Source organism: Sardina pilchardus, chromosome 7 (genome assembly GCF_963854185.1).
Source record: "Sardina pilchardus chromosome 7, fSarPil1.1, whole genome shotgun sequence".
NCBI classification, from domain to species: Eukaryota; Metazoa; Chordata; class Actinopteri; order Clupeiformes; family Clupeidae; genus Sardina; species Sardina pilchardus.
This window is the reverse complement of record NC_085000.1, coordinates 8145857-8161105: the sequence shown is the minus strand read 5'-3', so window position 1 is coordinate 8161105 and position 15249 is coordinate 8145857. Positions and strand designations below refer to the sequence as shown.

The following is a 15249-nucleotide window of genomic DNA, read 5'->3' as shown; positions in this document are numbered from 1 at the left end:
AGAAATTCTGGAAAATTGCTAGAGGTGTGTGCCAACGCATTGACAAAGACATTGACTTTAAACTGAAATAACACAACAACAAAAAAAATATTTATGTGTTTATGCATTTCCCCCATGCTGCAAGAGTCATTCAACATTACCAAGACTTATGCTGCAGCTTAGGTCTTTTTAAGCAGGAAATGAATGGCTTGCCTTAAACAGAAAGAGAGAAACTTGTTGTAAATTGACACCTCCTCCAGTGGAAGAAAATAGGCAGAAAATGAGTTGCCACCCCCTCCAATTCCTTCTGAAAACATTCCTTCCAAGCCTCCTTTTATAAACAACAGGCAAATAAAAAAAACATCTAAAATCCACTATGTCCTTGAATGATGCAATCTCTGGGTGATGGGCGGGAATCTGCTTTGCTCCCCCCCCCCCCCCCCTCCACACTCAGTATTTTGTCAACTGCTAGTGCATCATCTCATTGCACTTATTTCTGAATTCATACATCTCTAGTCGAGCCCCATGCCAGTTGTGCTCAACTGACGGTTTAAACTAAATTCCAGGGCACCCAAAACCCCAGAGATACTATCCATGCACAGCCTGGCCACTCCCCTCCGTGTGTGTGTGTGTGTGTGTGTGTGTGTGTGTGTGTGCAGGAGGAGAACCGTCTCTCCCCGAGCCGAGCTGCTCCACTCTGCACTCTGCAGCGCTCTGCTCTGCGCTTAAGTGGATTCATATTCAGGCAGAGCTTCTCTCCGGTGGTGCTCGGGCACAGAGAGTCAATATGTCAGCGTTTATTGATGCCCCATGGAGCTGCACAGGGCTGTCAGGCCTCTTTTTAGACTTAAATGGCCCCCTAAGGTGCTGCTTCTATTGGCCCTGAAAGGGGCCCGGAGGCCCCTGAGCCGCTCTGTTGTTTAAGGTGAGCGCACACTCACAGAGACGCCGCGGACAAATAAAAAAGCGGGCCACTGAGCCTTCATGCACATGACAAGACCTCTAAAAGACCATCACCCATCACCTCTCCTTCGCATTTTTCTTTCTTTCTCTCTCTCTCTCTTTCTCTCTCACTACCTCTCTCTCTCTATCTCTCTCTATCTCCCCTAAACTTTTTTTGTATGGAGCAGAAAGAAAAGGAGGACTAATTGTTTGTTGTGGGAGCCTGAGATTATGGAACGTTCCCCTATTCTTGGTCCCCCCCCCCCTCCTCTATTCTCTCCAGAAGCTTCTTCTTCTCCTCCTTGGTCTTCTTAAAGACAGGCTTTTATCCCCAAGAGGCCAGAAGAATGAATATGCAGAGCAGCCAGAGACTGAGCCTGGATGGGGATGATATATGTCTTCCCCAAGTGTCATATCAACAAAACTGATTAAACACAGTTAGTTTAGAGAATACTCACATTTAGATTTAAGTGACATGGATGAACGCAACAAATGAAACAGTTCCTTCTTTTAAATGTGACCTAATACCCTGATTGTTGTTTCATCATGGTTGATGATCCGCTTTATTATTTCTACATATCAACAGTCAAAATCATGTGTTATAATTCTCCTATTTATGTACATAAAAACAATTCCACGTGGCATTAACTGAATGGACAAGCACATGGCCACTCAGCACACCTCCGGAGCTAGATGCAGTGCTGTCAACCCAAATGAGAGCAATGGTGGTGCCTCCTGATGAGATCCCACCCCGCCCTGTCCCATGGCTCTGCACGGCAGCATCAGAGCCCTAGATTCCTCTTGAGTGCCAGTACGAGAGACAGGTCTGTTCAAATCCAGCCCTAGAGCCAGCCTGTTTAGAGGCAGATGTATGTCAGAGATAGCTGACTAAGAAGCCCCGTTTAGCTCTGCTCCCTCAGATTGCCCAGCGTTGAAGTTAATCGTGATTGATACATGGGGCATAAAACAATGGACATGTGAACAGCCATGGGCAAACAGCATGGAGTTATTGTCGTCTGTCATCGTCAAATGAAAGGTCTTGTTTGTGAAGTAGTGTTTTCATTATATATATTGAAGGAATTTAGTGCAGGTTTAAAGCATCGCAGGTGTCTTCCCTGCCAATATGATGTTAGCGTTTAGCACAGAGCTCCATGATAGTTATGTAGAGTAATGTGCTCCCGTGGTGGGCCACAGCAGTGAGCGGTGGTAAAACACTGTCACTCTAATGCCCTAATTGCCCCCCCACCCATCTGACCCTGTCCCAGTTAACATTTATAAGTCCTTGGGGACAAGAGATGTTTGGGTGGTCGGTGGATGATGAAGACAAATGCACAAACATTCGCCACCATGGAGAGACATAGAGAGAGAGAGAGAAAGAGAGTGTGTGTGTGCGTGTGTGTGTGTGTGTGTGTGTGTGTGTGTGTGTTGTGTGCTTCAAGGGGATGTTGCAGCTGCGGAGGTCGGTGGTGGATCAAGGCCACACTGCCCCAGGCGCTATTTAGCTAAGGCGCTAAAGAGGCCAAGAAACCCTGGCAGGAAGGCCATAGGGAGAAGGGGAAAGTAAGGGATAGTTACAGAGAGAGAGGGAGGGAGAGAAAGAGAGAGAGAAAGAGAGAGGCCTGAGTGTGCTGATAATGATGGATATCCCATCCACAGCTACAGAGGTTGGGGTCAGCTCTGGGAAGCGGGGAAGAAGAATGCTTGTGTTAGGTGGCTGTAATTCCACTGTGGCCTGTGGCACTTCTGACAAACTCCAGCACATCAAAGTCACTGCTGGATTTGGTGAAATATTTCAGGAACACTCACAAGGGGGGGAGACTTGGGATATTTAGTTCTCGAAAACAAGATCGTGTTAATTCCTATCCGAGGTTTTAAATGTTTTCCCCTCTAATTCCTTGAAATTAGCAATGAAATAATGTAGTAACACACATGGAAGCTTACATCTACAAGTGAAGTTCATCCCAATGGGATATTCTTGCCAGTAATATAATTAACAGGATTATTAAATGAGAATACAAGGAGTATCGGTATTTCTTGTGCATCATGAATTTCAGATTATTGAAACGAACGACTGCTATGTTTAGTTATCCTGAAAACACACACAAACAAGCACACAAACAAGCACACAATCAAGCACACACACACACACACACACACACACACACACACACACACACACACACACACACACACACACACACACACACACACACACACACACACACACACACACACACACACACACACACACACATATGCACATTCTGATGTATTTGAAGATTGCTATGCTAATTAAAGAAGGTATTAAGTGTGTTAAAGTCATTTCCCCCAAATATATGGCATCTGACAATACAATGAGCCCTGGAGGGATACATGTACGCTGCATAATACAGTCCCAGTAATTCTTAATTAAGCTTTAATTTCGTGACAAATACAGGGGCATTTTATCAACATCCCTTGAACTTTCAAATGGAATTACAGTTGTCATTTCACAATAATCTGGATGTTCCTTATTATTGCAAGGACAGATAAATGGTTTAAACTTCAACTTTTAATGGGATTTAATGATTGAAAGGGTCACAAAATGCTATTTTCTTATGTGTCATGCCACACGTAGACAATCTTTGCCACTGTTTCAATGCTACACCATCTCTGTAGTGGAAAGCTGGAATTAAAGTAGTGAAGGAGCAGCATATGCGCCATTCTGCCATATTTATGCTGCTGCACATTCGACATATCTGGGAACCTGCCACGGTCAGTCACATTTGCGTGATGGGCCCTAGCATGCCAATCTGTGGATCTCACAACAGACAAAGATGAGGTCCAGGTTTAGCCATCCTATCAGCATCAGCGTCTGGTTCATTACCATAATCCCAACTTCATTATTGTGTGAGTGTGTGTGTGTGTGTGTGTGTGTGTGAGAGAGAGAGAAAAAGAGTGACTCTGAGACAGGGACAGATAGAGAGGGAAAAAAAGAGAGTGAAAAGGAGACGCTTCTGACCTTCAGCAGGAACGCGCTGTCAAACTTTCTCTCTCTCTTTCTCTTTCTCTGTCTCTGTCTCTCTCTCTCCCTCTCCCTCCCTCTCTCTCTCCCAGCAGTGGGGCTGAGGCTCTGCTCATGTGCTGTGATATGCTAGCGAAGTGACATTGTAATCGTTGTGACTGCGGCCGAATGAGATGTGGCACAACACATAGTCATCAGTCATGGCCAAGGGGAGCTGGCGCGAGCGAGGCGGTGGCCCCTCCGATTTGTTCCTCTGGCCCCCTCTGTTTATTCAACTGCTGTTGAGGAAAAGAAAGCAGAGATGACAGAAGAATTGAAGAGAGAAGAAGAAGAAGAAGAAGAAGAAGAGGAAAATAAAAGCAACTTGGAGTAATGGTGATCACAAAACACTAAGAGGACCAATCTCTGACTCGAGTGAAATCTTCTCAGATAGCCATGTGGGTTTGACGAAAGGAAAAAAAAAAAAAAAAAATAGCAGAACGAGATAGACAGGGGGTGGAGGTTGGGAGATAGAGAGACAGAAAGAAAGTGATGCAAAGCAAGGATGGATACTCTGGGATTTCTGCACCCCCCCCTCTAAATCCAGCAGCATGTAGAAGAGAGAACAAATAAATTCCATGCTGTCTCTGAAATGAAAGCCGCTGCCAGCCTCAGGACTCCGAGGTGCCTTTGCAAAGTGATCTACGGACCACTGTGCCGGCCTCAAGTGTTGTCATGGCAAGTTAATGGCAAATCGCTTTGCTGAAATCCTATAAAAGCCAACAAAGGGGATATGTCCCCTCGGTGTGTATGTGTTTACTCTTTACCAAATGCTCACACACACTCACACCTAGACACACACACACACACACACACACACACACACATATATATATATACATTTAGAGTGTCGGACAATTTGGGAGAGAGCAAATCTTTGTGGAGTGGGGAGGGAAGAGGAGTTGATTTAATTAATGCGGCCTCATGTCCTACGGCCACATGTAATCCGCTGAGAATTCTTGAGTGCGAGCTTTCGGGAGACAAAAAGACATCCACGAGGAGACTCCTCAAGTGGCCTGTAATGAGAGTCTGTCTGTAATCCCATAAGTCCTTGTTTAATTAAACGACAGAGTTGGCCTGGAGTCTAAGCCAGTTTGATGGGGCCCCTTTATTGTTTTCGGTGTTTGGAGGCAAGTCAGCGAACTGTTTGTCCGGCGTGTATCCACACACAGTCACAGCCACACACACGCACAAGCACAAACAAAAAAGAAAGACGCAGAGGCACTCACACATATTCCACCAACTCAACCATTAGCTTTGTTTTTTGGACACTGCTCAGATACAAAAACACCCAGCAACAAACAAACAAGAAAAAAAAGACAGACCTTTTCGATTTAAGTCAAAACATCATGAGTGCCTGATGTTTCAAAAAACAGACAGTGTCTGACTTTTCAACCTCCATGTAATTTCTGCAGTTTCTCCTTGGCTGAGGAGTAGGATCAACTTAAGGTCACGCTCTTCAAAGAAGCAGGCAATTCATTACTCCGCACACCTTGGCCTGCCACGCTCCACCAAAGGCAGGACGTCCCATCTAATATGTTGTCAGATGCCGCTTCACGGCTTCCTCTCTCAGTTCATGAGTGTCAAGCGCATACTGTTACACTTGTTTACACTTGTTCTCACGTCTACGTGCAGCACACACACACACACACTCAAAGGCACACACACACACATGCACACACACACACGCACACACATACACTTTCTCCAAACTCACAGTCATTAGTGTCCCCTGGAGCTCTTTGGAGACGTGAGAGTAGAGCACAGGCCAAACTCCTCCAGTTGTCACAGGAGACACGTCGACTCTCGGCAAAAAAACAGCTCGAAACCTGTCCAACCAGATTGATTCAATGCAGGAACTGTTGGAGATCCAGGTTTTTTTTTTTTATTGTAGGCCTGTGCTTTTGATCATATTAACTGTGGTTGCAATGCCTTTGTTGAAGATTCAAAACAAACGTCTGCTTTAAAGCTAACTTGAGGCACTGTTGCATATTAGATTTTCTTGTGTCTTTGTAGCACAGCTACGTACATGTAAGATGTTGAGTGGAGCATAGAGTGTGGCTCGAAGTAGAGTCTCTGACTTCTTTGCATGTCATTGGCGACTGCTCTCTGAGTGCCCTGGGTTGGGAGTGGGTGGCGAGGAGAGAAAGGAGGAAGTGAGGATCACGAACAGGTTTCGGTGCCATCATCATTTCTGTGGCAGATTCATCAAATTGTATTGTGTAGTAGCACAATCTCTGTGTCTGTGGATACCAGGGCAGATGGCTCCTCAAATCTATAAAAAAAATGTCTCAATCTAGCCCACCACTGAAGCTTCTCTTACTCTGTGCCCACTGCCTGCACCCGCACAAAGGGCCATGGGAGTAATAACCATAGGGGAGGAGAGGAGTGGAAGTGCAGCGGCATCAGTCAGTGCCCTGCTGGAGTTGTGGGTGGCCGGGAGTGGACTAGAGAGTAGAGGCAGAGAGGAGGTTCTGGAGTCTGGAGTCCCTGCGGCTGTGGCTGAGCAGAGTGAGGGTCGGGGTTGGAGCTGAGGAGAGTGGGTTGGTTGGGGTTGGGGTTGGGGTTGGGGTTGGGGTTGGAGCTGAGGAGAGTGGGTTGGTTGGGGTTGGGGTTGGGGTTGGGGTTGGGGTTGGGGTTGGGGTTGGAGCTGAGGAGAGTGGGTTGATTGGGGTTGGGGTTGGAGCTGAGGAGAGTGGGTTGGTTTGGGTCAGGGTTGGGGTTGGAGCTGAGGAGAGTGAGGGTTGGTTGGGGTTGTGGTTGGGAGTGAGATGGGCTGCAGAGGAGGGCTGAATGCTCCCTTAGCTGAGACCAGATTTGGGCTCAGGCTCTCTGACTCCCGGGCCTGGACTGCGACTGCAGCCGCCGCCACTACCGTGCCACACCGCACCGCACCGCCCTGCACCGCCCTGCTCCGCTCCTCTCCGCTCTGTTCAGCTCGGCTCCGTAATCACAGCCCCTCAGAGGGGGCAGGCTGGGAAGGCCCCTCCAGCTCCGGCCAATGGGAGCGCGGGAGCCACAGCCGTCTCTAATGTGGAATGGCTTAAATTTGGGGAGAAGTCATGGCCTGGATTAGGGCCTGTGTCTGAGGAGCTGGGCCCCCGATGCTGCCAGGGGGATTTGGGGGGAGGATCAGCCCAGCGCTGCCCAAACTGGAAATAAATAAGGACTAAACTCAAATGAAATGATAAAGGAGAAAAAGGCTTTCTTAGAACACTCCTGCCACACAATGCTGGATATGGAGGGGTTTTTTTGGTGGACAGTCCAGATTTTTGACCTGAAGAATAGTGGAAAGCAGGTTTATACGTCGTAGTGTACTTTTCACTTGATTGTGTGGAAAGTATTCACATGATTTGTCAGAGTGAGAAGCATGCCTCCGAAATGGAAGAATCTGACGTAAAACCCAACGCAGCAGCAGGCCAAGTGTGCTTGGAGGATGAGGTGCGTCTTAAGCGAGTGTTGTTTTTGTCGTGAACGAGATGCTTCCTCACTTTGCCACCCACACTCTCCCCTGCGTCTTGCATCAGTTTCAGTCCGGTTCCAATTGTGCATCTCCTCAGAAGAAAGCGGCGAGTGCCGCGGAATTGTTATCTGTAATTGACAAGGACGGCTGCGTGAGACCGATAATCTGCGAGTGCCGCGGTTATTTTAATCACCACGAGCCGATATTGTGCGCGCGGTTTTAATGAAACGAAACACAATAATATAACCCCAAATATTCACACACTGCCAGTTGTGTTCCAGGGCCCGGGGCCGTTTGCGAAGAATGGCGGTACACGGATCGCTAAGGTGGTCTGCGGAGATTAACTCTCCCCGCCACTTTGCTGTAGGCCCCAGGGGCTGTTTGGATGTGTACTCACACACAAAAAACTGGAGCCTCGTCTCATATAAATAACCACACGTTGAAATAATATTTGCTTGAAAAGCCTCGCCAGCCTGTATCGTTTTCAATCCTCTGTCATCCATCCACTTGCTGTTGCCCCTCCTCTTCCCACCACATATGCACACACAAACACACACACACACACACACACACACACACACACACACACACACACACGGACAAACACACACACACACACACACACACACACACACACACACACACACGGACAAACACACATACACACCCACACAACCACACACACACACACACACTCTATTCGGAATTGACCTGGAAATGTGATGGCTCCCACGAGACACATCATAGAGAGAAGAGGAAGAGAAGAAGGGAAAAAAGCTAGCTATCCCCCTCCCAGAGTGTTCATGTTGTTTGACGCTTCCCGTTTTTTTTGCACCCTTCTCTCTGTTATCCTTTTCAACCACCAAACAGCGTCACTTTGTCTCTGTATTGGGGAAAGAGTTCTTGCCACATTCGTAGGGTGCTAAGCGGAAGGTGCAGCAGCATGTCTCTGACGTTCTCCTCCTCCTCTGCCTCCTCTTCCTCCTCTTCCTCTCTCCCGTCCCCGCGCGCAGGTGGACGCATCGACGAGGGCTCGGACGTGGACTCGGAGCCGGACCTGCCGCTGAAGAGGAAGCAGCGGCGCAGCCGGACCACCTTCACGGCCGAGCAGCTGGAGGAGCTGGAGAAGGCCTTCGAGCGCACGCACTACCCCGACATCTACACCCGGGAGGAGCTGGCCCAGAGGACCAAACTCACGGAGGCACGCGTGCAGGTAAGAGATGCTTACTATCTCTCTCTCTCTCTCTCTCTTTCTCTCTCTCTCTCTCTCTCACTCACTCACTCACTCACTCACTCACTCACTCACTCACTCACCCACTCACTTTCTCTCTCTCTCTCTCTCTCACACACACACACACACACACACACACACACACACACTCTCTGTCACACACACACACACACACACACACACACACACACACACACACATGCACACATACACACACATACAAACACTCATACAGACTCACACACACATAGTCATACTACCCCATCATCTCCTTCAGGGTGATGCTCACAGAGGCCATATTAGTCAACACAGCTCTTGATGTGCCGGTTAACAAGGATTGACGGAGACTGACAGAGATGGTTTGCTTTGAGAGTCCACCTCTGCATGTTGTGATTAGCATAGTACTTTAATCAGGGAGGAAGAGATTGTGAGGGAGGGCAGATGGCTCATTGCTTGGGTGGCCAGCAGATATAGCAGCATTTTTAGCCTTTGAACCTGATGAGATCTGATCAACAGTCATGTTGTGCAGGAGGGTCTCAGGTTGGAGCTGTTGTGTATGTTGATCATTATTACAGCTAATTCTCACCAGATGTTGAGCAGTATGAATGTTAATGATCAAAAAATAAATAACTACTAACAAAATAATGTATTAAGTGACTAATGTATACATTTTTGGTTGAGCTCAGAATGAGGTTGATTCTAGAACAGGTGGAAATTATTTTTAGTAATGTTTGCTCACCTCCCTGCCCCAGCACTGACTTGCTTATCAAGCCAAAGTAACTCTAAAACGTTCCTTTCCATTTAAAGCCTTTTCATTTTATTTTATTTGGTCAGGTTCTTTTAGTCCTACCCAACATGCAGCTTTGGTCATGTTTTCCAATTCAATTTTTTGTCTTCTTAAAGCAACAGTATGCAGTTTCTTTTTCCTTACACTAAGCTTGAGTGAGAAAGTGATGAATCCCCAGTTGAGCGTTTCTTTGTGTGTGTGTGTGTGTGTGTGTGTGTGTGTGTGTGTGTGTGTGTGTGTGTGTGTGTGTGTGTGTGTGTGTGTGTGTGTGTGTGTGTGTGTGTGTGTGTGTGTAAGGGTCAAATGGACCTCTCTGAGTCCACACGCGGTGCACTGCGCCAGAGGGCATGGAGCAGAGCACGACAGATGATACTTTATAGGTCTGATCCTGGCTGTGGGAAATGCGCATGGGTTTCACAATGAGAGTACAGTCAGAGGTCAGCAATGTGCAGAAATATCTGAGCTGCGGCGCTCCCAAGTGGCACTGCACCGGCTAGTGTGACTGAAAGGACCCTTGTAGACATTACATGTGGAAGCTGCGGGCTGTTGCTGTGTGCAAGCTCCCCTGGAGAACTTTTCTACAGAAAAAAAGAAAACTTTTTCCTCCTCCTCCTTTTTTTTTTTTTTTTTAAAAAAAAAGAGAAAATACTTTTTCGGGACTTCTCTATGTGATTGACCTGCCATAGATCGCCCCAAGTCATATGCTAAATCATAACTGTGGGTCATTTCAGGAAGCCACTCTTTACGCCTGTTATCTGGGGGAAAGAGCAGTCTCAGGTATTCAGTGTGACCGACCTGGAAGTGCTTGGAGAGTGTCAGTATTTAGTGGATACGGGAGTGCATTAAAACGTAATTGTCTGTTTCCAAAGATTCTTGTGTAAATGTCTGTTAGTTTGCATTACAGTGAGTGTCTAAATGTTTGTCTTAGTTGCTGCCCTTCCCCGCCGAGCCTTTTTATGCAGGTTTACAGAGCGTAGTGGCCCGGGACATTATCATGCAAGGTCTCCAGCCAGGAGAGGGGTTCAGCCTTTTGTTGTGCTAGAAAAGAGGAAGCTTTGCTTTGGCACATCAGAGATCAGGCTTTTTCCACCGAGCTGTAGGATGCACGCCATCAATCTTAACCCATCTGTCCAAACCCTGGCTTGGTTTCCTGGTTTTAGAATGCACACGGTTTGACTAGGATTAAGTAGAAAGAATAAATAGGTAAGAATATAAACAGTCTCTAGGCCTATTCTGTCATCTTTTCCCAGTGGGGCCCTCAACTTCTCAGCTAACTTTAATTTATCTCTATAATGATGATAATGATCATATATTAAATGTATTAAAATCTTAGACACTTTTGATTGTATTGTGTACACTACCATACAGTAAACATTTTTAAGATTTCTACAAACAAAGTCGGTCAAAGTTTTAGAGGCCGTAGCTGTTTGGTGGAAGTTGAAGACCAAGCCTCCCCTTCTCATTTTTCTTCACTAAGAATATTTTGACAGCACCTCTCGACCATTTAGATGGCTGAAACAATGGGGAGAGCTACAGTGGAGTTATGGCAACAGCTGTTCGGTGGCGAAGGCAGGGGGATGAAAAGCGCCCGAGCGCATTCCTGATGGATTTCTCACTTAAACTCTTGGCCGGGATCGCTTCTTCCCACCACTTTCAAGCCCACCGCCGCTCCTTGTAAAATGCGTCCGCATATCAGAGAGGATCCCTCACCCTCTCCCGGGAGCACCCTCCTCCACCAGCAACATTCATCAATCACGAGCCTATAAAAAAAGAAAAGAAAAAGGACGAGAGAGAGAAAAAAGAATGAACGGACGAAAGAAAAATAGATTCAAGTCATTACTTTAGCCAGGCAGCCAACAATCTATGGTCACTGTGAATGCGAGACGACGGTCAGAATAATGGACCTTTTCATGCTCCTCATTCATCTTCAATCTATGGGTATTGTAAAGTATCCCAATTCATGTTTTACAGTGTATGCACTCAAAACACTAGACACACTCAATTAATCATCACAATGCTTTTTATATTTTCCTCGCTCATAGTTTTGACAGTGATTGTGATCAGCTCAGAGCGACTGTGGCCAGACTGTGTTTTTGCATGCAGTCACAATAGCGTGCACAAAAACAACAACACTTCAGCACGAGGTCTGGAGCGGGCCATGCCATGTGGCTGTGTGTGCTTAGCAGAGGGAACCTCTGTGTCTGGCAGTGGGACAGACCCTGCTGAGGCTGCTGCCATGTTAGTGGGTCAGCTCAAAGTCCCATTCTCTCACTCAGCCCTAAGGGGCCATTTGGGCTCTTTTGTGTATTTATGGCAACTGATGCAAATTAGACAAGTGCAAACATTAAGGGAAAATACACACACACACACACACACACAGACACATACAGACACAGACACAGACAGCCAGCCAAAGAATCTCATTTATCTTTCTATGTAAATACTGCCACTAGAACATATCATGTGAATAACCGGATTGTTTAAGTACTGCTTGCAATTTTGTTGTTGTCTTCATCTAATTTTGGAACGTCAGAGCGGGGAAAAAAAGCTGTTTCCCAGATGGCATCCCAAAACAGTTTAGGGAAAAACAGTGAGTTGTTCTTGAAGGGCTCCTCATGTTTAATGTTTTACGAGAATAGCTGAAATCAAGACAAAGCCATGCTTGTCCTCCTCATGGACAGGCTTTAGCTAAATGGCTCCTTTTACTTAATTCGGCTTGCTTTGTCATAGAGTACATTCTTTTAACAACAGTCATCCTCTTCATTCAGTCATGTGATCAAACAACATGCCAAGTGGCATAATGTACTGCCACTGTGTACATGGAGGGACCCTTAGTGAACGCAGAACTTGTAGCTCGCTGAAACAGGTTAGCGATAATTGGTTCAAGTTCAAAACTGATCCTCAGTGCAGATTAGTTGACTTATCTAAGACTATTGTTATTGTTGTGCTAGGCTTGTTATAGATATAGGAATTTGAGATGTTGTGCTGAGATATGAAATAATTAATTGAACCCTTCCTATTGTGTTTTGAGTAGCTGTACAATGCAAGACCATTAGCTGGCCTTAGTTTTGTGTATTTCCACTGAATGAGGGAGAGAGAGAAGAAAGAGAGAGAGAGAGGGAGAGAAAGAGAAAGAAAGAGCCCTATGGCTATGAAGCCGAGCAAGGCTCCGAGGCATGTAGCAGTTGATGTATGTGAACGACCGATGTGTTTTATGTCCTCCAAGCACTCCAAGCACTAGTGTGTGTGTGTGTGTGTGTGTGTGGAGCAGGAACCGGAGCTTGCTCAGAGGCAGATGCCAGTGCGCTGGGATCATTGCTTTTGTGGAGGGGAAGGTGTCTGACCCTCTTGGCTTTTGGCAGACCCCGTGGCCCGAGTGTCAACCCACTTGAGCGCAGCTGCACGCTGACACAGTATCCAGATGTCAGAGAAAGAGAGAGAGAGAGAGAGAGAGGGATGGGAGGAGAGTGAGAAGGAGAAAAAGAGAGATGGAGAAGGAACAGAAGACGGGAGTTGAAAGAGAGAGAGAGAGAGAGAGAGAGAGAGAGAGAAGAAGAGAGGGAAGAAGAAGTGATGGACAGAGAATGTGAGAGAGTTGGGATAGCAGGGAGGACTGAGTGGGCGTAAAAAGGGATGTGAAGACAATCTGTGGTCAAGGAGAAATCACATCGGTTTGTTCAGTCGAGTGCTTTCTCTGTTCAGTAGTCACTGTAGCTCGTACCCTCAACATGCTCAACTGACAAATGACATTATAATGGGTACATTTATGTGATGCCTTGAATTTAATGGGCCTTATAGTCATGGTATCACTTGATTTAGTATTGAATCCCTCAGCACTGGGACCACAGCCTCCAAGCAAAGCACTTGGTGTGCCTGAGGTAATTGTGAGTGACAACGTTATTTGCTCCTGGGCTTTATGAGGGCCTACAGCAGATCCTCTCCATTTGTCTTCATTACGGGGGCTGGTTCGTGATTATGTCGACCACAGAAGGCCCCTCCCCTCCTTCCTCAACTGTTTTATGGTCCCCTCTGACGGGCTGCAGGAACTGATCCATATCGGAGCCTAACCGCAGAGTTAACGGCTTCCAGGGGCTTGCCTGCAGGAGGGGAGAGGGTATGTATGGAGAGACTACGGAGACATGACTACCTGTCCTTCGTCTTGACTCAGGAAACTTCAGTTTCCACAAACTGTCAATTCAAATCACGTTCACACTCGCAGCCCGTGATTTACCTACAATCCCATAGAGAGGAGGGCGTTTGTGGGAAGAGGAAGAAAAACTACCCTAAATCCAGCAAAGTGACAAGTTTTACTCGTTGTTTTGTTCCGTACCGTTGACGTGATTGGGGAAGGGGGAGGGGGGGCGCCAAGAAAGAGGAGAGCGCTACGAGACAAGAACCTGTAGATTACGGAGAATTATGGTATACCCCACGGAGTGTGAATTTTAGTGGCGGTTATCGTTCCCACCAGACTAAATCTCCCTCTCATGTGGGTGTCGTCTCCTCACCGATGGGTAGTGTTGGGCGCATTGTGTTGTAACATTGCTCAAGGGAAGCGAGAATAAAACCACTGATTGTAGCGACACAAGAAGCATTATGTTCTCTATTCTCGGCACACTCACTGCGCTTTTTTTTTTTTTTTTTTTATCTCTCTCTCTCTCCGGAAAAATGTCAACCTGCCTTCATCGGAGAAGAGAGGGGGAAAAAAAGCAAAAACAAAACTATGGCACAGACAATGGAATTGTGGCATCACCGAACATTACCATAAAAGTAAGAGTTATTCCTTGGAGTCATTTGTTTTGTGCGTCGTGAGGGAACAAATTGGATTTGCTGTTAGATCTCGGAGACGGATGGGTATTGCTGTACCCCGCGCTGGTGCTCAAACAGTGAGTTTTATTATTGGAATTTAAATGAATCTCTCTCAGACTGTCTGATACTTATCAAGCTAATCCAGCCATCCATTCCCAGTTTCCCTACTCCCAGCAACTTTAATTAGCATAGACGCTCGCTGGTAAACAGCCTGTGAGATTGGGCTTTTCGCGGCGCCTTTTTTCTGAAGCAGGACTTGGACTGTGTTCGTTTCCTTTCGTCTTTCTACAGTCTTCCTCTCCCATTCCTTTTTCCTCTGATGTGGAGAGGAAGACTTGGAGGCCACGAGTGTCAGCCCCCTGCGGTGAAATCATGTATTAGACGCCCAACTCGTGGCGGAAATCTGGACCCAATACTGCTCCATTCTCCTAACAAGACACTCTGAATCAGAGCAAACGCTCAGTAAAAAAAAAGGAGCGCTTATATAAATTTTGAGCGTGCATCTGTGCGTGCAGGGTTACCTAATCCAGCTACAACATCTGGATGCAGTAAAACTGTACTGTCCATGTTTTTTTACCATAAGCAAATGTGCACACATACACACACACACACACACACACACACACACACACACACACACACAGACCAAGCCAGAGAAACACACACATGTTCAACAAACACACTTACAAACATAGACACACTCACTCACAAATATGTCCACAAGAGCCCACACTCAAAAAAAGATGCACAGACACAAATACACACACACACACACACACACACAGCCCTAACCCTTCACCCCTGGTCCAGCCAGCCTTGGCCAGAATCTCCATAGCAACCATGGCATCAGTGCTGTCCCCGTGTCACCTCCACCCAGCGCGCCCCCGTGCAGCAGGTCATCCCTGGGGCCCAGCGTGGCCCCCTCCTGGGGCCTAAGTCCTGGCCCAGGTCCCCTCTGACCTGCCTCTGTGACTGGCGGTGGCAAGTCTGGGAGATTG

The 15249-nt window shown here is 46.9% G+C and overlaps 1 protein-coding gene across 2 annotated transcripts in view; it reads left to right on the top strand.

The window, feature by feature from the left end:
- The window catches only part of pax7b (paired box 7b), a 54578-nt gene that overhangs the window by 14479 nt on the left and 24850 nt on the right, over positions 1 to 15249 (top strand). For both annotated transcript variants that reach the window (XM_062540572.1, XM_062540571.1), the window contains exon 5: positions 8441 to 8640. In XM_062540572.1, the coding sequence (XP_062396556.1) occupies positions 8441 to 8640 (200 nt within the window). The remainder of the gene's footprint in view (positions 1 to 8440; positions 8641 to 15249) is intronic.